We start from the raw sequence: 24338 nt of genomic DNA, 5'->3' as shown, positions 1-24338 counted from the left end.
TTCAGGGGGTTTCGTTTACTAAGCCCTGTTATGAGGCCAAGCAATCTCTGAGGAAGGCTTTGAAGGGTAAACCGAGAGATATATAACCTTAGTAAGAAATGCAAGGGGCCTTTATAAATCTGTCCTGAGGGACAGCTTAAGGAGCAGGCTTGGGAGGAGCTGGAAAGGGCCACTCTATCTAAGATCCCCTTTCTGTTCTGGAAGGTGCTCAATAAGGGCTCTATTGAAACGGAAACGTCTGAGGGCTTGGGTTGCAATATTACCCCCGAGACATGGGTGGCCCACTTTTGTGGAATTTTTTCTGGATGCCCTATAGGAGACCAAAGGGGTGTGATCAGCAGGGACTCTCCCCAGATCTAGCTATTAGGTTTAATCTAGAAGAGGTCAAGGAGAGTCACAAGGCCCTGGGTCCCGACACTATTCCAATGGACTTATACAAACATTGTCCACAGCTGTGGGTACCAATTTTGCTCACTGTTCTCAATGCAGTGGTGAGTGGGGGAATCCCTGCTAGTTGGAGATCAGCATGTATTGTCCCCGTTTACAAAAAAGGGCAATCGTAATGATCCGAAGTCGTATCGCCCGATTTCTCTGCTTGACTCCTCAGTAAAAAATTTGGGTCGGATTATTCTCAGTCGCATTGAGGATTGGATGTCTGACAATTCAATCTTGTGTAGGGCTCAGTACGACTTCAGGGAAGGGTTAGGTACCCTAGAGCAGTGTTTAAATCTGCTTATGCTGATTGGCAAGTATACACAGGCCACAAGGGGTACCCTGTACCTTGCTTTCATGGACCTAAGTTGCGCCTTTGATAAGGTAAATCTTAGTAAGCTCTGGGATAGGCTTACCCAGATGGGCATGGATCCTCTCATTGTGGAGCTGCTTCGCTATCTCCACTCAGGTACCAATGCTAATGTGAGGGTTGGGCAGCATGGTGAAAGTACGGAGTTGTTTGAATTAAATAGGGGAATGCGACAGGGGTGTGTTTTGGCCCCTACCCTTTTTCTGTTGTACACAAATGGGTTGTTCGATTTTTTAGCGGAGAGATGTAAGGAAGCTCCTAAAATCAATGGTAAGAGTATTCCTGTATTGATATACGCAGATGATGCTGATCTTATGGCCCGCACCATGAACGGTCTACCTGAAGCAGTTAAAGCTTACGAAAGCTTTATGACATTGTTAGACTTGGAGATAAATTGTAGCAAATCTCATTTTATGGTCTATGGTAAACCTTTAAGTAAGGTGGGTGTTTTAAAATTAAAGGAACAGATGATTGGAAAGGTGCAGGATTTTCCCTATCTTGGAGTGATTTTTGATAAGGCTAATACGTGGAAACCCTGTATTGCCAAGAGAGGGAGGCTTTTTAATTCTACTGTAGGTGCTACGTTTGAATTTGCTGCCGGGGTTGGTAACAAACCTATAAAGCCCCTGCTCGAGGTATACAGGCGTAAATGCGTTCCAGTTTTGCTGTATGGGGCCCTACTCTGGGGTTATATAGAAAATAGGACCCCTGTGTCTGAGGAAAACCGTTTTTGTAGAAGGCTATTAGGGGTGGGTCAAAATACTTCTGGGTTTTGTTTGCACCTTGAGTTGGATTTGGATTTCATAGAAGACACCATTAAATTAGCTCCTGATTTATTGTGGATTTCAATATGGACAAATGAATCTGCGCCCCTAAACAGGGAAATCCTGCATGATTGTTTGCGATGCGATCACGCCAAGGAAATTCCCTGGTTGGCCTATGTACGAAATGTTGTTAATGCTTTGGGGTGCCCAGACATCTTTGATGCTCCATAGTGTTTATCTAGAGTAGACAAAAAGTGGGTAAAGGAGAATTTTTAAAAAATGGTAATGGCCAAAAGGGAGGAGAAGGAGCTAAGAAAGAAATCAGTGAGGGATTTTATTATGATAAAGATGGGGGTGGGCCCAGACACCTATCTCTTAGAGGTCAAAAACGTATGGGAAAGGACCCTCATCACGCGTTTTCATTTGGGGGTGATTAGAACTAATCTGTGTTTCCCGTTAGGGCAGTTTGATCAAAACACCATAAAACTGTGTCCGTGTGATGGTGTTTCCCTGCAGACCCTAATGCAATTTACTATGTTTTGTGAGCTATATGCACCTTTTAGGAAACAATATTTAGTCCCCCTTTTGAGGGACAGGGGTTTTGTGCTATACCGTCCAGCTTTTTTATGGTTATGTATGACTTCGGAGGCGATGGTGTGGTGAGGGATTGGTTCTTTTCTAAAGGGAGCAATAACTTGCTGGAATAGTGTACATTTTTTATTATGGTGTAGTGTCTATACAAATTTTTATTGTAAGCATGGTACCATCAATTTGGAGTTTTAATATGTTGTCATATTTGGGGGGTTGCAAGGTCTTCCCAATCCTTTTGTACTTTTGGTATTTTGTAAGCTGTATAAATCTCTTAGAGTTCAAAGTTTTAAACAATGTAAAGCTGTTTTTCAATTTTAAAAATTGTAGTTTTCTTAAAGCAGTTGTATATTATCACAAAAAGTTTTTACTTTTAGATCATATTTTTGTATTTATTATTGTTCACCCTTATAGTATTTCCTATGTGTCTTTTATTCGTTGTGTATATTTTCTATTCTGATTGTCTTCGACATTCGAATAAAGAAGAAATTGACTTGATATCTAGGAGTGTTTTTTTTTTGCCATCTTTTACTCATAGCTCAGTCTGAATGTATCTGACCTCCACTACAACCACACTGCCAACAAATCGTCTGTATACGGTGCAGTGGTGTCCGGAAGTACGCATAATCATCGGATGATACCTTACTTACTGCCCACCCATATCCATTCCATTATCCAACCATTGTTTCAGGGGGTCCCAAAATCTACATCTCTTACTATCCTGCCTTGCACCTAACTTACAGTTATACCTCATAGAGCCTTTCCACTCCAAGAAAGTGGAAGGGAGGACACTGATCCACTTTTTACATATTTCTCTCCTTGTCACCATCATGCAAAAGAGTAGTTTGGCATCATCCTTATTGTTTTGTTTTGACTACTTTATATTGACACTCAAAGATGACTAATGACCTGCCTGCCTCGGGACTCGGAGGGAGTATTTCCTTAATTGCTGCACCAACCTCTTCCCAAAACTTATTGAGCATTGGGTATTTCAAAAACAAATGCAAATCGTCTGCAGATTCCACTTCACATTTTGTGCACCTGACCATAGTGTTCCGATCCAGTCTGGAGAGCTTGGCTGGCATCCAAAAGACTCTATGAATAGAAAACAAATGATACCTTCTTAAAGCAGTGGATTTGACTTTATTATACAAATGTGTAGTAGATACCTGCCATAAATCCTCTTGCTGTGGCTCTGGCAAGCATTCTTTCCATAGCTCTTCTGGGAGAGTAAATTTGTCATCCATAATGTCCGGAATTGACCATTACCATCTGGCCACTTCCTTCTTCGCACCAGTACCCAGCTGCATCAATTCCTCAAGACTGTTCGTACCACCCACTTCCATATTTAGATGGTTCACCCAACTTTTTATCTGAAGATATTTAAATCTGGACAAATTACTCCTTGCCTCTCCATTCAAATTTTCATATGACCTAATTACTCCATTGTAACAAAAATGTCCGGTGTTGCCAAAGCATCTTTTGTCCATTCGGGTAAGCCTGGTGAGTCCCAAACAGGAGCATGTTCGCTGTCATAAGATAGATTTGTGATCCTCCTAACCTTATTCCAGAGCTTTGCTAGATCTTGAAGCACCTTGAACCGGATTTTCTTGGAAAATCTGGAGTCTCCAAACTTATTTTAAAAAAAAAGCTTTTCTGCCAACCACAATTTTCCTCCATCATTACTATCAAGATCTGCCCCAAGTCCGAACACCCTGATTGATTACAAAACTCCCTTGCATTTTTCAGAAAAAAAGCCCACGCATAATATTGCATATCTGGGACCGCCAGACCTCTTTTCTCTTTTTTCGTCTCAACTTTTTCCAGGAAATATGAACTCCCTTATAAGCCGAGATAAAACTACTTATTTTCCTTTGAAGTTTCTTAAAGCAGTCTTGATTATACATTAACTGTATTGAATTAAAAATAAAAGTGAATTTAGGCACAATTGCCTTTTTGACTAAATTTGCCCACCCTATGATAGTTAAGGGAAGATTTGACCATTTTCTCATTAACTGATACATTTCACTCATCACTTTCATGAAATTTGTATCTGCTAATTTACTTATATAATGTGTTATGACCCCTAAATAATTGATCCCCTGTTTTTCTTTTTTAACTATGGGGGTACTTGTACCCATATTCTATGCCATAACCTCTGTCTTTTGGTTACTAACCGCATAACCCGATATTTTCCAGAATTCTATCATCAATTATTCCAGTGCTGGTTTAGCCTGACTCAAGTTAGACGTATATATCATCAAATCATCTGCATATAGAGAAACATTTCGGATAACAACCCACACATAAATGAGGGGAATCCTCTGATCCCTTCTAATACTGCAAGCCAATGGTTCAATATATGAACCGAACAACAATGGAGATAACGGGCACCCTTGTCTCGTTCCCCTTTCTATCTTAAATAAAGGAGTCAGTGAACCATTAACCAAAACTCTCGCAGACGGATCATGGTACATTTTTAATAATGTCTTTATCAACTGGCTACTCAAATTATAAAACTTGCAAACCTCATTTAAATAGGTCCAGTTAACCCTATCAATCGCCTTTGTAGCATCAACCATTACAACCGTCAGTGGGGTTTGACACGTAGTGGCAAAATCAATTGAACCTATCAACCTGTGAGTCAATTCATGCATATACCTTCCTTTAAAAAACCTTTCAGGTCTGTATGAATTAGCCTTCCCAAAATCCCCCCTAGTCTATCTTCCATAATCTTTGCAAATATTTTAGAGTCCGAGTTTAAAAGAGATATTGGGCGGAATGACTCACATTTTTTGGGATCTTTACCTGGTTTTAAAATTATTGCGATGATAGCTTCATTCCAAGACAGGGGAGCCTCTCATCCGCCTCTATCGTATTATTGCTCAACTCCCACATATAATTCGTAACACAACTTCCTAGTGCTCGGTATACCTCCACCTGTAGCCCATCTGGCCCTGGGGCCTTAACAAGTTTACTGGAACACACAACTTGCTCTACTTCTAACAACTTGATCGGTTCATTAAGCACCCCCCTTTCTTGTTCGCTGAGGGCAGGTAATCCTAGTCCCTCTACCCACTGCTTCACCCTCCCGGAGATACCGCTTTTTCCTCTGTACATAAGTCTTTGAAATAATTCTAAAAGCTTTCCTCCACCTCATCCCTACTTCTCCTGACCTGCTCGGGATTTCCGTCTCGAATTTCTACCACCCTGTTCCTAACTATCTCAGATTTTATTTTCCAGGCCAAGATTTTACCACTATTTTCTCTGTGTTCAAAATGTGCCACCCTATTTGCCTCACACCTCAGTCTAACATTATCTATCACTGCTGCCAATTCCGCCCAGGCCCCTTGTCCCTGTTTACACAGCTGGGCCACTTCGCCTTCCTCAAGATTCTGTAATGCCAATCTCTGGTCAACCTGCTGTAACCGACTTTCTATTCTACTGATCTCTTCATTAAATGTTTTCCTCTTAAATGAGGCTGCCCTCATCAGTCCCCCCCTCAAAAAAGCTTTGAAAGTGTCCCAAACTAATGCAAATGAAGCCGAGCCCTTATTGATCTCAAAGAATTCCAGTGTTTCTGCCCGTAACTCCGCTACTACCTTCTCATCTAATAACAATGTTCTGTCTAAGGTCCACCTTCTTTCTTCTTTAATGGCTGGTAGCCTAAGTTTCAGGATGATAGCGGAATGATCAGATAAATGTGCCCCAATATGTGTAACATCCTTCACTAGCTCTTTTAAGGTACCGTCTATTAAAAAGTAGTCAATCCTAGAATGGTGTCTGGATTTTTTTTATTGTTATAGGTATATCCTTTCTCATGCCCCATCTTTTCTCTCCACACAACACCAACTTTCTCTTGGTTTGTGGAGGAGGTGAAGCAATGATTTTCCCTGTCTCCTTACAGATATGTATCCTTCTTTGTTTACTGTCCATGATTTTAAGGATTGGCTGAATATCGGAGTCCTCAGAATGATATTCGGATGTTTTAACTCCTTTAGGAGGCTTGTTCAGCAATTGTCTTTGAGCTGTGTTTTAATCGGCTCGAAAGTCCTGTCTCCTCTGTAAAAAATGAATTTTTCGGCTCTGAAGTGGTAACTAATTCTTTTGGTCCCGAAAATCCAGCCTGTGATTTCAGCTCCGAAGCCGAAAGTTGAGTTTTCCACTCTGAAGAGTGTGTACGTCAGCTCGGCTCGGATGTGGAGTTTCAAATGTATTTGCTCAACTCCAGTATCGAAACAGGTGTGGCCTGTTGATGCCCTGATTTGGCCTTTATTAGCGCTGAACCTGGAAGTCGGTCGCCGACAATTTTCTTTCGGGTGGAACCATGGCTCTCTGACAGTGGTGCACCCAAGGCCTTAATAGGTCTTTTGGAAGTGGGCGTAGGGGCAGGTGTACTCACACGCTGATCGGCAGTGATCGGTTGGCTGTCTTCATCTGAGTCTGCTTCTGAGTCTGTGTCGTGAATCGAAACAGCTGTCTGTGCCTGCTCTTATTCTAAGGTGTCGGGGGACTCTGTATGCTTTGACGCCATCTCCTTGCTCTCCAGTCACGCAGTGTCTTTTTCGACCGGAATGACCGACAAGCTTCACAATCTTCCCCTTGATGTTCGGGAGAGAGACAAAGATTACATACCACGTGTTGATTGGTGTAAGGGAATTTCACGTGGCATCGAGGACAGAATCGGAAACTATCCATCAGGGTATGGCGTGGTAGGCCTGAAGAGGCCTGTGTAGGGCGCGAGCACCCGAAAGGGCGTTTTTCTCATTTCCGACACTAATATTGGCTCGATTACAGATGGAAACGGGATCGAAACAATACCGCTGGTAGAATAAAGTTAGTATAAAGTTTCCGAATCAAAAGTCTCGGAGCGAGAGGGAACACATCCGAACCAGACAGAGGAAAGAAAACAATCTAACAAAGGAGTCGATGCCCATGCACACTATGACTGAGAGGAGGAGTCACTCGATCCCTTGACTCGAGAAAAATACTTCTTTGAAGAAAAACAACTTGTAACACTCCGGGCCCAACACTAGATGGCGGACTAATGCATAGGATGTGTATCTGCAGCTACACATGCCATCAAACATATACATATTCCAACTCCACTTCCTGTATCATACAAAGAAGACTCAGCAGTCCATGTGTTCAGTTGCAGTGTGATTTGATTTATTGGCAGAAGACTGTCAACGCGTTTCGGCACTACAAACACCTTGGTCACAACACAAAGGTTCTGAGTGCATTCGGTGGAATTGAAATTTATTGGGAACTGAGTTACGGCACCAAATAACAGGTCAGAATGTCAGGGAATGAGGGCCTTTGTCTGAAACCTAAAGCAGAGCTCAAGACTAAAGAGACTTAAGGCATTGCATCAGAGAACGAAAGGAGCAAGCTAGATGGAACCTGAAGCTGTTAACTAACTGCCCCTTTCAACAACACTCTCATGTGGTCTCACCAATGGCTTGTATTGCAAAAACAGAGGTTTGTGGTACCATTCAAATCTTTTACAGAAGGCTTTGCAGCATTAACACCACTGTCTATTTCTTAGAAGGATGGAAGGAAGGCAGAGAAGCATCAGAAATGTATACATTTTTTTTTTTTTTTTTTTTTTTTTTTACATATCTCACATTTAGGCTCCCAATATGAAGTATTGCAATTTTACACAGATTAGTTGAAAGGAACATGCCCACAAGGAGGAAGGCTAATCTGCTTGTATGTCCCTATTAGTCTGGACATTTGTTTGTGAAAAGCAGAGGTGGGGAAAATTACATTCTGCACTCTAAGGGTGCAGAATTTTCTGAACTTAGCAAAAAGTGACTTTTGGAAGAATTTTGGAGAAAAACATTTTTATGCGAGTTTGTGCACAAACATTATGGGAGAGTATGTGGCATTACGGCCACAGCTGCAGACTTTGGAACTGGAAGCCAGGTTTGAGTCTCGGCACCAGCTCAATATCTTCTGATACTGGCCAAATCACTTAATCGCCCCGTGCTTTTAAAAACATGAATGTTACCTTATTTAATGTAACTGATGATCATGTAAAGTGCCCCAAAACCTTGGGGCCGAGATTTTGCTATATAAAACTGAAAAAAAACAATAACTTTGCTCAAATATGTTTCCACAAAATTTACGTTTGTTTCTCACAATTCAAATTTCACATTGATAATGAAGGTTGCAAACCTTTCAAAGTTTTAAGCAGAGCTACTCTCAATTTGTGAAAGAAACACAAAGACACTCATTGTCATTATGGTTCATTCTCCTAATGCTCCAGAGGTACTATTAACAGGTTGTTCTGAGGTGAAATGAAGTGGGGTACTGCAGCAGTTTCGAAAAGGGGGTTTACAATTGTGTTTGAGCTATTACAATAGATGGCACGCTGGGTGGCTGGGCTCCAACTGGAGGAAATAGGTTGCCAAGGGACGCCAGCAGAAAGGGACTTCGATTGCCCTTTTGCTGGGTACACGGATGATCTTGGCACTGCTTAAATTGCTGAGTTTGGACTCACATTGCTGGTGGAATTTTATTTTAAAAACACAGCGATTTCAGTGAAATGCACCTTGGGTGCCGCTGGTTAGGTTCTTTACGGTGCCTAGAATGGCTGCATGGACAGATGAAAACCTGCTTGCAGGTGTGGGACTGCTTCAAAGAAGGGCAACTGAGGAGCTTGAAGACACTCATCACTGAGGTCGCCCTGCCAGAATTGCAATTTTTAGGGTTGGATGCGCAAGCGCTCTGTCCCTGTTGTAATCTCTCTGTGGGCTTTTAACCACGCCCAACACTTTAGTTGGCTCGTGGCCTTGCCTTTTAAAATTTGCTTGATTTTATTATATTTTATTAGTGAAAGGCATGCATACGTCATGCCTTTTCCGATGTTTAACCCTCCTTGAGCGCACAGTGCAACTACTGAAAACACACAAGGCCCCATGTTTTCAGCCTGGTTTCTGCACTACTTTGTCTTTTTATTTTCCACGCCGCGCAATTGTGCTGGATTTTACATAGCGCGCTCGTGCTCTGTTGTTTGTTTTTCAATTTCAGCGTAACCATTTATTCTTTTATGTGGCAAGAAAAGTCCTGTTAGGAGTTTACAACGCTAATAGCTCTAACTCGAGCAAATGCGAGACCCGTTGCATTGCAAATGCTTGGTTTTTACTTACAGTGAAAGGCATGCATACGTCATGCTTTTTCCGGTGCCGGCTAACTACTGAAAAAATACAAGACTCCATGTTTTCCGTATGGCTTCTGGACTACTTTTTCTCTTTATTTCGTAGGCAGTGCGATCTCGTTGGGCAGTAATCGAGTGCTTTTCACAATTGCCAGTTTAATTCTATTGTTTAGCCATGCCCTCGTTGCTGAATTAAAAGTTTTACACAGCGCGATCACGCTTGTTTTTCTTTTTTATTACAACGCAAAGGCAAAACCGGACCGGTCTTTTTGTTCTGATAAATCATCTTCACGCTCATGGCGTGGCGCTTTTAATCAGCTCCCCTATGTGAAATTGTATTACTTTTCATTTTCAGTTTATGTGGCAAGAAAGTTCCGGTTAGGAGTTCATAACGTTAAAAGCTCTAACTCGAGCAACGCAAGACCCATTGCATTGCAAATGCTTGTTAGACTATGCAACAGTGTCTCAAGCAATGCAAGCACTGTGGACAGACAGGCATAAAGAACCACCTGCACATGAATGATTACAAATTCTTCTCAAATTCGGAGATGGAGTAAGTTAGTTTCCTGGCTTTAGAACTCACCACTACTTATGACCAAAACTGATCTGACACAGCTCAAAACAAAATGGAAGGTACAACTAGGCTACAAAGTCCCGAACAAGAAATTGGACAGAATTCTGGAATGTACTCACACAGTATCCAGAAATACGAGAATGAGATACACTTTGTTTAATTACCTCAACATGACTTATCTCACACTACATAAATAGAATGGGATACATGGAACGGAAAATAAAACCGGCCCAAGATGCAATTAGTTAAATGCAGACTACCTTCATATGACCGGGCCCTGACAAGGTATCTTATCACCCAGTGTTGGCAGGCTGTGATCAGGGAGCTGAAACGTGTTCTTGGACAAATGGACCTTCTGCGTGTGGAGGTGTGCTTACTAGGCCTTTATCCCAAATCAAGACATGAAAGAGACACTACCAGCTCTCTAGACCTAGACCTGGTACAAATCAAGCGGGCCTCTGCAATGTACTGGAGATCACATGGAGGGAATCCGTGCTGCAGGTGGAAGAAGGAGGTAGAACCAGGGGCAATCATGGAAGAAACAGCCTTGAGAGAGGAACAGTATGGGGCCTGCATGATCAATCAGTGGCAAAAGACTGAGCGACTGTCTTGCTATCATTTTGTGGGAATTCAATGTTACCAGAAAGGAATGTTATTGCTCTTTGGGGAGAGCGAGTTGACCTGAGAAAGGATTGAACCGCTGAGTGGGTAGTTGGTGTATCTGCTGGACAACCACACCCGCTGTGTGCCTAGTAGTTAGCAGACTTTTTGTCTGACAGCGGCTGGGGGATACCAAGTAGACTCCCATTGATAGTTCTATGTTTATGTTCTGAAAGATGAATTGTGCCAACAATTTTTATTTCCTTGTTGGAAATGGCCCTTTCTGCAGGGTGATACCCAGACTTTTTGCCTTCCTCCTCCTCTTTTTCTGACCCTGTGTTGGAAGCCTGTAGGACTCGGGTCACTTTACCACTGGTAACCAGTGTTAAAGTGCAAGTGCTCTGAATCTAAAACATGATAACACTGGCATCTCCATGAGTGGCATATTAATAGTAAAGTGCACTATGTGTGCCCAGGGCCTATAATTCAAATGCTACTAGTGGGACTGCAGCACTGATTGTGCCACCTACTAACATGGCCTTTCAAACATGGCTCAGGCCTGCCACTGCAGAGTCTATGTGCACAGTTTAAACTGCCATTGTGGCCTAGCAAGTGTACCAACTTGACAGGCCCAAACCTCCCTTCCTGTAAGTCACCCCTATGGTAGGCCCTGGTTAGACACAAGGGCAGGGTGCAGTGTATTTAAAAAGTTGGACATGTACCCTGTAGAGTAGTATGCGGATTGCCTTACTACATATTTTAAATGTAATGTCCAAATTGGGAAAAGATATAAAAATGGAGGTTGGCTTCTCTGGACTCTCAATTCAAAAATTGGTAAAGGTGTTTTTTTTGTTTTTGTTTTTTTAGTTTGCAGGTCTGAAAATGCCACTTTTAGAAGGTTGGCACCTGCCTCCAATCCACGTCTAGTCTCTGTAAGGTTTGGGTGACAGCTACATCTGTGCATTCCATCCAGACAACCCTAAAAGAGAGGACACCCCAATGCCCCTGCATTCCATCTGCGTACCAGTGGGTCATCCTGGGCAGGAAAGGTGGAGGGGCTCTTAGTCACACTTTAAAAGGAGATTACGTGACCCTGCACAAAGGATTGATAACCCCCAAGAGACCCCCTGGCAGACAGACCTCGGCTGAAAAGGAACTGGGGCACTTCAAAACCATCTCTTTGAAGATTCCCCCACTACAAAGGAACACTGGGGTATAAGTACTGGGCCTCTGACACCATATACAAGGAACACTTTTGAACTGAGGACATTCTACCAGGAAGAAGGACTGCTGGTATTGTCAAGAGAGGCTGCCGCTTTGCTGTTTGCTCTGCTGGTTGGCCTGCTACTTCTTGCCTGGGAGTGAGAGGACCAGCACCTTGACTCCTCTGCTGAGAGTCTTGCTCTGCCAAGTGGTACCAAATCCAGTCCTGGGCCCTTGGAGGTGAGTGTGGTGCTGCAACACAAGAACTAACGCAAGGACATCCGTGTGTCACTTGGAACTGAAGCAACCCACTGCAGAAATGCCGCTTTGCTGCTGCCTGCACTGAAGCTGCAGCCACCGCTTGCAACTGCGTGATGCAACGACCCGACTTCGAATACAGCAATGTCATGGCCGAAGCAGCACCCACTCATCTCATCCAGTACTTATCACTTCTGGACCGCGACGCATTCCTGACATTGCCCGATCAGGAAATGACACATCACCTGCAAGCTCAACGTATCCCTTCCTTGGATCAATGCATTATCACCGAGCCTCAACGCAACCAAGGTACTGTCAGAGGGTCTGCATGACTCTTGTATCCGGCCTATGCATTATCGCGGTCGGACTGAACTTTTGGATTTGCCCTGGTCCAGCGCGACCAGACAGCCCTAGGTGGGAGCTACTGACTTTTAAGCACTGCATTTTGATTTCATCTTTGAGAATTCTTAACTTGACTTGTTGAATTTTTTTAGGTTTTGGTCTTGTTTGACTCAGATAAATATTGGCTATTTTTCTAAACTGGTGTGATATGTGTGTGTAAATACGTTACGCATTGCCTCTTTAGTTTGCCTGACTGCTCTGTGTCAAGCTACCAGAGGGTGAGTACAGGTAAACCTATGGTGTGTATCCTACTTGCCCTGTCTAGGATTGTGGTTCCTATTTCTACAGAGTACAAGCCTCTGCCAACTAGAGTCCCAATTTCTAACATTCCTTACCTGTAAGAGCGATACTGTGTTCCAGCTGAAATGTGGTGGACTAATGTATAATTGTGTAAAATACATGACTGCAGGTCATTCCATATGTATTGCTTAGAAAAGTAGCATCAATGTAACCTGCTTTAATGTACATGAAAGTGAATGTAAGATGAAAACCAAATAAAAACGGTTACAAAAAAACAATGGTGTCTGCAATATTTGCATTCAGACAGCACTTTCTCCTTTCTGCTCAGGTACATTGATTTCTAGGAGTTTTAAATGATTTGGAAATAGCATACCTGGGACTCAACACAAAACATTTCAACTTTCCAAAGAAACTGCAGTAAAATCAGCTCCTTTTTCCAGCAAGCTGTGGGGATAGGTAGCCCTGCTTCATAAAAACCATCTCTTAATAACATTAGTACAGTCCCATTAAGATTAGCCTCTGCATCAACTGCTATTTTTAAACAATTTTATTTACATTTGTGTCATACCAGGTACACCTTTATCAATTTGGCATAAATACATTAAGTTGTTGAAGGTTGCGAACAGACAGATATACAGATATTTTTGTAAATTAACTAGAGTGTTGAATGAAGAATCAGTCTTTCAGATCGGGAAATACACCAGAGTCTCTTGAAAGCTTTTCTGGATGTGTCATGGGGAGGGAGAAGGTTAGTATCTTTATGGAACAGCAACAATTCTTTATCTCATGTCAAAGAGAAGAGAAACACCACCATCACATGGCAGACCAAAATAATTTGCTTCATTCTATAAAACCAAGAGGTTATTCTCAATTAGAAATATCACAACATCAGACCACTAACTTGCTTCCAATCAAACCGGCATCAAATTGAAGATTCTCTGTACCTTTTACAAGTCTTCTAGTAAAAAATGTCATGAACACATGCAGGAACAAGCTTCACAGCAGACTCCTGCTGGAAATCACCACTCATCAGCTGTTAAAACTTGATTCAACAATACCCTTCAAAAAGGATGAAAACCCGAGGAAGGCCCCTGGATTTGCAAGGCCCAAGACTGTATGATGCCATCAGCCTCTCCTTGAGAAGTGCACCAAGTCTTATTGTTTCAGGAAAACCTTGAAAAGGAGTTATTTAGTCTCTTTTTCTAACAGAACCGCCTTACAAACAGGGGCCCTAACCTGACTTTCTCGCTTTATTGCTTTTCTTCTGGACAAACTTTGTTGTATTCCTCATCAAGCTCTCAGAAGTACTGGAATGGTTTTATAAAGTGCACTGCAACACTACACATAAATAAAAAAAAATTAACAATGTTTTTAAAAAGACAAATGTAACTAGAGGTACCTGAATGACTATTGTAGTCCATGCTGTGTTGCTTAAAGTTAATGTGAGTCTGGAGTCCAATCTTGCCATGGACAGTGCATTAAATAGACTCACCCAAAATGCAAAGTTTTGCTGCTATGGAATTAAAACAAATGCAATAACCACACAGGTCTAGCTGACACCAGGACACACCAAAGTTGCAGAAACTACTATCTCTATTTTGAGGTCAAGCTCTCTTATCCAACGGTCAATTTTGTTTTTTGCAGCTTTGCCAAGTCCCTCTCTCACGTGAGCCTTGATTAGAAACATTACAATCTAAGACCATGTTCCAATTCCTCTGAAGTGGTCACTCACTCTCAGAAGGCATTGTACAAAATCTAGGAAACATTTATTAAAGTCCCTTTACATCAGCCTGGACACATTCAAAGCTGTAATCAGATGCAAGTTATTAGTCATGGAAACTAAAAAAACTAGAATAACTTTTGAGCACCTACTGAAAGGGAGGTATCAAGTCCCTTTCCGTTCAGTGGCTGAATAACAAAATGTCAGAGACTAAGGCGGTTAGGGGTCGAAAAACATCATACTATTAAAAAAAAAAAAAAAGATTGTGAATAACAAAAAGCAACATAAGGGTTTATAACAAATGAAACCTACCAGGCAAACAGTTAATATTGAAAATTAAAGGAAAAAAGCAAGGCCCAAAAATACTCCGGGGATTGGATGACCTACAAGATAAGCAGAAATAATTCATCAGATCCATCAGATAAGGGTTCTTCAGGGGCTTTCCTGGATAATCTGTCTGTATCTACTATCCCTCAAGTGAAGAAGAACGACTTGTGAATCCTTATATAAGGAGTTATTAACAACTAGGTCTCTCAAGCTGAAAAGGCCTGTCTTGACAGCTTCATCTTTCAAATTTATAACGCAAAGAAGTCTGTCTTTGCAAATGTGCAATGCGGTGTCAGGTGAGGTCTTCTGATCCATGAGAGAAATCACAGAATACCATTTACTGTAAAACGTGAAATACAGAACATATTTTGCCCTATATTGACCTGTTTACTTAATTAACATTAACACTAAAATTTGTTCCAGAATCTGGGACGTAAAACTCTGCGTGAATGAGACAAAGGAGGATTTGTACAGCAAATGCAAGAAGCTGAGAACGTAAGGAAAATTACCTGCATAACTGATATTACTGAAAGAAGTCACTGTCACAGTTATGGTTTGAGTCAATACCAAAAAGGTGTTTGATTTATAGGATATTTCAGAGTGGCACAAGTGAAATTATGCCAGATCTTTAAAATCAAATGTTCAGCTTCCACTAACTAAGGAAACCCCATATCAAGCATACCCGTCAATGAATATCTGTCAGATAATATCAACTTGAAAAAGGAATCCAGTCAAGCTAAAATAGACCAGGGATGCTAAGCAGCTCTTATACTTCTCGACCTCTCAGCGGCGTATAATACAGTCGTTCATTCTACCTTTCTTAACCTATCCGTGGCACTGCTCACACATGGACTTGGACCTTTTCCTGACCAGAGCAAGCATGCTCAAACAGTGTCCATTGGCTTCTTTCAATCCCTGATCACATATACAGAACACAAGGCACCTCCTGGATCTGCTTTGAGACCCACATTATTTAACATGCACATGGCCCCCTTGATAAGATAGTGCAGTCCTTTGGTCTGGACTTCATATTGTATGCTGAGGACATCCAGTTGATCATCACAATAATGAAGAACATAGATTTTGGGTAGATCAATTTCAAGCCATGCCTTCCCTGAGTAACGACTTAGATGAAAAGACACCTGTCTCAAATTTAATTCAGAAAAAAATGAAATCCTTATCTTTGGCCAACCCAACTCAATATGGTCTCACGCCATGTGCCCAAAAAAGATTGGGACTTCTCTGTTCCCCCACTTCTACTATTTATCTTGGTACTGGGTTCTACCATCACCTACTTTTCTCTGAACAGGTCGCAACAGTAGTGGCCACATGATTTTTGCTACCCAAATTTTCTAAAAAATGTTTTGACTTTGTTCTTATTTCTACTCGAAAAATGTTGATTCACACACTTATCACTTCCAGGCTTGACTATTGTCAATATGTTAGTGAGTTCTCCCAAATATCTTCTTCACAGGCTCCAGACTGTACAGAATGCTGAAGCAAGACGAATTCTGGCCATTCCTTGCCCTATTCCATTTCTCTCCACTTAACAAAAATTACACTGGCTTCCTATATTGAAGAAGAATCCATTCAAAACGCTTAGAGCTCATTGTAAAGTGACCCATTTTTGTGTGGTCACTACCCGTTTTCTTATTTCTCTGTAACTCACCTGCAGGTAACTGTCAAATCTAAGGCTTGGACACTGTTATCCAGTGCCAGTATGTGTACTCTGACCCCTAAAATAAATGCAAATTTGGCCTAAAATCTGTTTAGCGTATTTAATTTGACTAAAAGACAACCACACATGGTGTAAAAAGTACATTTATGGTATGTGAAATTGAATGTCACATGTAACTGAAGCGCTATACTGTGTGATACACTTTGTAACCCCGGAAACATGACACAGGCCTCCACTGCAGCCTGATACTCTGCAGCCTGAAATCTCTCTTGGAAACAGATAGACACCAGTACAAATCAACACTTACAAGCCAATAGGCCCTTTTCCCCATGATCTGACTCCTAACCTGCATCTAGTAACAAATCTCATTTACAAGGCTAGCTAGCCCTTGACCTAGTTTGTATTAACATCTTGCCAATCTAAAATGTCCTCTTCTTCTAGCTATTTCCACGCTCGCCTTCAGATAATTCTTAACTCTACCCTTAAACCAACCACATCCTTCATCCTCTGTTACCCCTGCTTATCGGGGGAAACGGTTCCTTTATTCAGTTATAATTTCTTTTCAACATCAGCACTTTGTTTTAATATTTTAACTTTGATCTTATGTGCATATTGGTTCTACTCACCAAAGGGAATCTTGTTTGTCTTGCCCCTGAGTTGTTTAACTTATTTCAACGTAAAATGGTTTCCACTGGAAAAAATGTCATCTGCTTCAAAGTTTCAGATGGGTAGTCAAGGCCCACAGGTATCAAGGAGCTGGTGCAACAGAACAATACATAGAGCCAGCGTCATATTGCTAGTTTCATGCAGTTTACTGAAAGCTGTGGTAATACTATACTCTGTCTGTGGTCTTTTGCAGGGATCAAGAGATACCACAACCAAAAGGATAATACTTGATAATTCTCCTGTGCCTGGGAGTGCACCAGCCAGAGGCCTCTTTTGTCCTCAAGTTCAGAAGGTCCCTAAAACGCACCTCTTCATCCAGGCAAATGTCTAACACCTTCTATGGCACCTGAAGCTGATAGGTAGCTGTTCGTGGACATGGATTTTCCTCAATTCTGTTTTCTCACTCTCCTGCTGGGTAGAACCCTAAGATGAGCTACTGACTTGATTTCAGAAACAATTACAAAAGATTATGGTTCGCCAAAGTGAGGGCTTTCACACTGAAATATGAGTGTTCTTTACAGACCAAGGCAGTCGACTGACTATACTCCTTGTGTTACACTTTTCTCCTTCCATTGTCACATCCTGAAGTGCCTGAACGCTACCCAAAGTTGAATACAATGCTTCACAAAAACCTTGAAATAAATAACCCCCACTCAGCGCAAAAAGCTATAATTAAGTGCTGGAGACAGTCAGAAAGTGGGCGAGAACACCACTCACGGCTCTCATGTGCCATGGCAACATAATAAATACATAGCACAAAAGTGATGAATGAGAAGGTTTGACTCATTCTGAACTGCAGGTAATTGCTCTGGGCGCATTCTATCATATTTAGCTCGTCTTAGCCAATAACTATAGGGATCAAACATATGGAAACTGCTTTTGGTACCATTTCAAAATAAATAGAAAAGCTGAGCTATTAGTGCCGGTCCACTATGAATCTGATGCATTTTGATATTATTGGGTATCATATGTAAGTAGCAGCTTGCATCCAGTACATTTGTTTTTCAAGGAGGTTTACTGAAGAGGAAATGCAATTGAACCAACTGTGAAACAAGAGAAAATTGAATGCAATGGTTAAGAGATTAAGTCTAACAATCCTACAATATATCTAGTGGCAGATCATTAGCATGTATTTGCCTAAAACGGAAGATCTACCATTGTATCAACTCAGAATAAAAATGACAGAATATTTTTAAAAAACAATTACCTGCTGGTCATCAGGTGTCCATATTCCGCATGTGATTTGACTTTCCAAATTAATTTCTGAAGACCAATGCCTCTGCCCACTAACCGAACCAACCAGCACAAATCCATCCCTGTAAGAGATGAGGGCCTGTGTCCCGTCATGGCTCCAAGTGAAGTCACTCACCTGAAAGGATATTCAAACAAATGTCTTGGATTGCAGAAAAATCAAGTTGCATTTTACTTCTTTCAATTCAAGGGCCAGGTGTTTGGACACACTTTCAATCTGCAAATCTGGGAGAGGAGGGGGTTGAGATCTGTTAACCAGCCAAAGTGCAGAAGGGCAAGTCAAATCAAAGTGCAGATATCAAGCAGAAGGCTGTGCGGTGGACAGCCACGCTTACCGCAGTCTAGCTCTCATTCTAGTGTGTCATAGGTTATGCATGCCTGTAAATTATGTCCTAATCACTTTGCAGATTATTGCCCAAGAAAAGTAAGTACTCTTACATGCAACAGCACCTCAAACCACTCATTTCCTTACCCAACACATCCTCCTCCTTGGCAAACAAGTTAATTACCTTCAGTAACGCTATTCCTGGTAAAGACTAACTAACTGCAGATTCTATGGCCGGACCCGGAGGCGAGGATTATGCTCTACTTTCTTCGTTTAAACAAATAGCAGCCAAAATACAAGATCAATAGACAACCAGATAAAACTTGATTTCCCATAACCCAAGGGAAAAACAATGAAGTTTGAAAAGAACAGTTCATGCTCAAACAGGTGCCGTGAGCCTTAGTAAAAGGTGTTGTCCCTCTTCAATCTTCCTCTTTCTTCGCTGCTAAGTGTTGGGACTCCGGTCCTTCTCACATTTCTCTTCATGTAGCATTAGTTATATTCTTGATCCAAATTATTGTGTTAATTTCCTGTCAGTTTGTTTTCATTAAGTGCTCGCACCTCGGTTACGAGCAGCCGCATGAACGCCACTTTGCTCCTTCGTGGCTGCTCTTCACTTGATTTCCCTCATCAGACGTCTTTGAGGCCAGGGCTCACGGAAGTCTGACAACTGCTAGAGGGCGCACACCTTCTTGTGTCTCTTTCCAGACACTTGTCGACTCGTGCCACAGATCGCAAGTCAGTTACTGACATCACTGAGCGTCTCCGTCCACAGAAATCACGAGTGCCCCAGACAGCCTGGAGCTATAACACCCCTCTGGGTAAGATCTTTCCAGGAGCAGACTCCGGTATAAGGTCAGACATTGCCCAGGCTGCCATATTCCCTTTGGTTGGTGCCTGTTAATACACTTAAGGGTGAATTGTTTGCCAGGGCCATCTCCCTTCTGTGCTTAGGCTCAGTGATAGCAATACCATTTCATAAGGCCTTCCAGGGCCTGTAGCCTATTATTGCCTCCAGCTGACTAGGACCTGTGTCTGTGAACATCCTCACTACTGAAGACCTCACAAGGTCTATTTCAGGCTACAGCTCATTACTGGGGCCTACCCCCCACACGCAATCAGTCCCCTCTTACATGATCAGTGACCACCGTACCATAAGCGCATGTATTGATTTCTTTGCCAGATATACTTACCTCAATATTCATAGAGGACTATGTGGACCATTATGAGGAGGAGAAAGACGTGTCATATTTCCTGGTCACAGACGAGTTCTGCAATGCGGTGGATGACTCCATAATTAAGTCAGTCTCAAACGCAGTGGCCCCTCTGGAGAAGGGACTCATAGATATGGCATAATGGTGTTTACAACCCCTTGCTCCAAGGGAGAACATTCCCGGGCCTTCGACCCCAGAACCTCTCAAACCGGCTTCTGCCATCCCCCTTCGAGAATCCTCAGGGGTGGACCGGGATGCGTTAGCCAAGTTTAAAACGGCGTTCTTGGCCAGCAAACCCCCTTCACTCCCTGAGCTGCCCAACCCGACAGGTCCCTTGCAACTGAGTGAGACTGTGTCTAATTCTCCTCCCCCAGCTTCTCCTGTCTCTTCTATGGGCTCAGAGGGCGAGTCTGACTATGACCAGTCCTAAAGACCATCATCCAATACCCCCCTCAGTACTTCGGCCCACTGCGGAAGAGCCTGGCGACTCCCTTTCAGACCTCCTAGAACTTGAGGAACTGATGCACCCTCTCTCCTCAGAATGGGCAAAGTGATCAAATATGTGGCCGGAAGGCTCTGGAAACCCCATGATCTGGAGGTCACCTTCAGGCTGAATGCCCCCAGCCATCTTTGGATGGAAAAGAGACCATTACGCCTGAGATAGATGCACATATGGCTACTTTCCTGGCCAAATACATCAAAGATGGACCTTGACCGCTCCTGGAGGTCGTGCCAGGACAAGCTCCTTGATGTAACAGGTCCTTTAGTAACAATCTTTGATATGGAGGAGAACGCCATGGCATCCGGAGCTTTGATCTCCCAGAGGTTCTGTCCAGCTGGGCCCAACGGGTGCTTATTTTCTTTGGCAATGCCAACTGCGCCATCTGTAAGGAGAAGCGCAGGTCCTTGCTCATACAAATTGACCCCAAACTCAGGGAGTGGGCAACGTCAGAGGCAGGCCAGGTGACACAGGGTGGACTCTTTGGCGACCCATTAGTTTAAGAGCTCGACAAATTTGTGCTGACCTTCAATTCTCTTGGTAAGGCCAAATCAACTGTCATGTGCATCTTCAATGTGCGTGTTTTCTCCGGGGCAAGCCGCGGTTGGGGGTGCGTGGCTGTCCATTCCCATTACTCCACCTCTGGAAGAGGCCATCCTTCCCAGCGAGGTCAATGGCAGCACCTCTCTCGCTTTGGGGTTTTTACCCCACCAGAGGGTGGTCGCGCCACAGAGACTACCGGAATGTACCCCGAGGTGGATGATCCAACTCCAATTCTCATGGTGAGTCTTTTGCTGACTTCATGTAGTTGTTTTGTGGGGGTTTTTACTGGCACAAAATGTGGACAATTGGCAGGCTCTCACGTCTGACGCTGGGTGCTTCAAACAGTTCAGGGGTTCCACATAGAGTTCTACGGATCCCCCTTTCAACCTCTTCTCCTTCAGCCCATCATTTTCTCAGAGCGGTAGGCCCCTCTTATTCAGCATGAGGTTCAGGAACTTCTGTCCAAAGGGACAATATGCCCTTCAGGTACTCATCCCTCAGTTTTTTTAAGCAATCTGTTTTTAGTCTAAAAGCAAGACGGTCAGCGCCCAATGATCAATCTCTGAGAATTCAGCGAGTGGTTGGTTTATCGGCACTTCAAGATGGAGGGCATTCATCTCCTTCGTGATCTCCTCAGGTCCAACGATTGGAGGGGTCAACTGGACCTCAAAGATGCTTACCTTATGTTCCAAATTTTGCCTCTGCATCGTCTTTTTCTGCAGCTCCAAAGGCAGTGAGAAAGTTATGAGTTCACCTGCCGTCAGTTCCTCGGTGTTTCACCAAGGTTCTGAAGCCAGTGAAAGAATGCTTGTGAGTGTATGGCGTACGTGTGATAGCGTACCTAGACAACATGCTGCTGATGAGCCAATACCCACATGCTCTGTCCTGTCTTCTGCAGGTGGTGGTGGATCTCCTGCAGTCGCTGGGGTTTGTGGTCAAGCAAGCAAAGTCAAGCTTCTCCCCTTCACACTTATCTCCTGTCAGGAGTTTGTGATTGATTCGGCGAAGAGTACGCTTAATCTTCCCTCCAGGAAATAGGACAACATATGTCACGAGTTCAGGAGGGTGCTAACGAAACCTCGGCCCTTTCACTGTTAGATAGCCAGGGTGGTAGGCCTGTTGTGATTCTATAGTCGGGTGATCTTCCCAAGACACCGTCACTTTCAGGCCCTCCAGCGCTTGAAAGCATCTCACTTAGGCCGTGATCTCACTTACTCCCAGTGTGCTCTCTTGTCCAGCGAAGCCAAGGAGGAGCTCGAATGGTGGCTCTCTCACATGGAGGTGTGGAATGGTTGCACCATTTTAGGCTCTCAAGAAGATCTCGTGATCAAATCCGATGCCAGCGGTTCAGGCTGGGGAGTTCGTTGTGTGAAGTTCACCACTGGCGGAGGACGGTCCGCCGCAGAACAGTCCATGTATATCAACTGCTTGGAGCTGATGGTGGGTTCCTTTGCAGTCTAATATTGGACCAGAGATCAGGTACAATTGTGTTTCTTCTTGAAGATGGACAAAGTGGCGGCTGTTTGCTATAGCAACTATTTTGAATGTACACAGTCCGGAGCTCCCTGACCTGGCCAAGAACGTTTGGGGATACTGCCTGGAGCATCATGTGTCAGTCATGGCAGAACATCTCCCGGGGTCGGCCAACCAGGTGGTCGAGTGGCAGTCCGGCCATATTCGAGATTCGGGCCATTGGACACTTCTTCGGACAAAGTTTAAAGCTCTTTTCCCCCTGGGCATGATTGTCTTGTTTACGTTCCGAATCGATCATCAGCTTCCTCAGTACTTCAGCTAGAAACTGGACCCGGCAGCAGTACCAACCGATGCCTTTCTTGAGGACTAGTCGTCGGAACAGGGTTATGGCTCTCCCCCATTTAACATGATTATGCGGTTGAAGCAAAGGTGTGCAGGCAGAGGGCAGATCTGGTAGTGATCACTCCGGTTTGGAAGTCACAAGTTTGGTTTTCAGTTATGATGGAGCTTTTCTGGGTTACTCCAATCCATCTACACCATTATTCTCATCTCCTGAGAGATACCTCAGGGAATACCCATCACCTGATTACGAAGGGCAGCCTGCAGCTCATGGCGTGGAGGATTACAGGTCTCAATGGCAAGTCCCTGGCCTATTGAGAGATGCTGCGGACCTCCTCTCTCAAGCTGGGCAGATCGTACCGTCAAGAGATATCAATCGGCCTGGTCTCAATGGGCCGGTTGGTGTTTGCAACGAAGGTTGGATCCTGTGGGGGTGGACGTTGTCCACATCTTAAATTTCTTTGTCTCTTTAGCTTTTGCAGGAATGGCCTAAAGATCGGTTAACACGTTTAGATCAGCAATCTCAGCTGGCCACGGCATGACTACGGGGCTTCCAGTCGGGAGAACACCCTTTGGTTAAGAAATTGCTATGCAGCATTAAATTGTCTCTTTCCCCCGAAGCCCAGTACTTGGTCCTTTGAGATGTGAATAAAGTTTTGAAACTCTTGCCCTCATGGCCAAGCATCAAGTATCTCTCCCGGAAACAGTTGTTGGCCAAACTGGCCCTTCTTTTGTGTCTTATCTGCTGCAGGACGGTTTTGGACGTTAGGCCCCTAGACATTACAGGAAGGTCCTTTAAGCCAGACAGGGTCACGTTTCATGTCGCCTGAAGAACCAAGTGTCATTCCCGGGTGATTTCTTGTGCAGCTTTTCCTGAAGCACCCAAAATGTGCGTTGAAATATGCACCAAGGCTTATGAAACTTTGACTGCAGAGCTTTGTTCTCACAGGTAGAAGCAATTGTTGATCATTTTAAGGAAGCCTTTCTGAGCAGTCTCTTCTCCAACCATCGCGAGATGGGTATGGTGGATAATGCAGGAAGCTGAACTGATACCAAGAATTTCGGTGCACACTCCACTTGGGGCGCAATGGCCTCAAAAGCCTTTGTGTTAGTAGCCCGCTTGAAGGATATTCTGAGCGCAGCTAACTGGTCCTCAAATTGAACCTTCAAGAGGTTTTATTATAAGCCAGTCTTCCTCAACTGCGGCTCTGGTGATAAGCAAGCTTTAATCTAGCATAATCCTCGCCTCTGGTCCTACCATAGAATGAAAAATGTCCTAGTTATCTTAATGGAAAGTTTCAATTCTTTTAAGGACTCGGAGGCGAGGATTAGCTCAACCTACAATGAATCAAGACCAACCCAGGTTATTGGATCTGCTTGATGAATTATAACATTTATTAAGCACAATTATTACCCAGGCGTCTTGGTGCTAAAAAAGACAAGATCAGAAGGCACTAAACATCTATTGACAAAAAGCCAGGTTTTTAATAGCTTTCAAACTGAAGTTAGAGAAGTAGCAGATTTGAGGTCCAAAGGGAGTTTGTTTCAATTCAAGGACGTGCAGGTACCAAAGCTCCTGTCTTCCCAGGAACAGTGTTTTAAGGAAGGCTCCAATAGGTTTTTGGCAGTACTAGAGAGAGGAGTTCTGCTTGGCGAGTACCAGATCAGATTTTCTTTCATGTAGGCAGGACGTTGTCCATGAAGAGCCTT

At 43.3% G+C, this 24338-nt stretch overlaps 1 protein-coding gene across 2 annotated transcripts in view; it reads right to left on the bottom strand.

Moving 5' to 3' along the window:
- The window catches only part of TULP4 (TUB like protein 4), a 682961-nt gene that overhangs the window by 286009 nt on the left and 372614 nt on the right, over positions 1-24338 (bottom strand). For both annotated transcript variants that reach the window (XM_069234583.1, XM_069234584.1), the window contains exon 4: positions 18192-18353. In XM_069234583.1, coding sequence (XP_069090684.1) covers positions 18192-18353 — 162 coding nt within the window. The remainder of the gene's footprint in view (positions 1-18191; positions 18354-24338) is intronic.

Source organism: Pleurodeles waltl, chromosome 5 (genome assembly GCF_031143425.1).
Source record: "Pleurodeles waltl isolate 20211129_DDA chromosome 5, aPleWal1.hap1.20221129, whole genome shotgun sequence".
Lineage (NCBI taxonomy): Eukaryota > Metazoa > Chordata > Amphibia > Caudata > Salamandridae > Pleurodeles > Pleurodeles waltl.
Note: the sequence above shows the minus strand (reverse complement) of the source record. Positions and strands in the feature narration are given on the sequence as shown.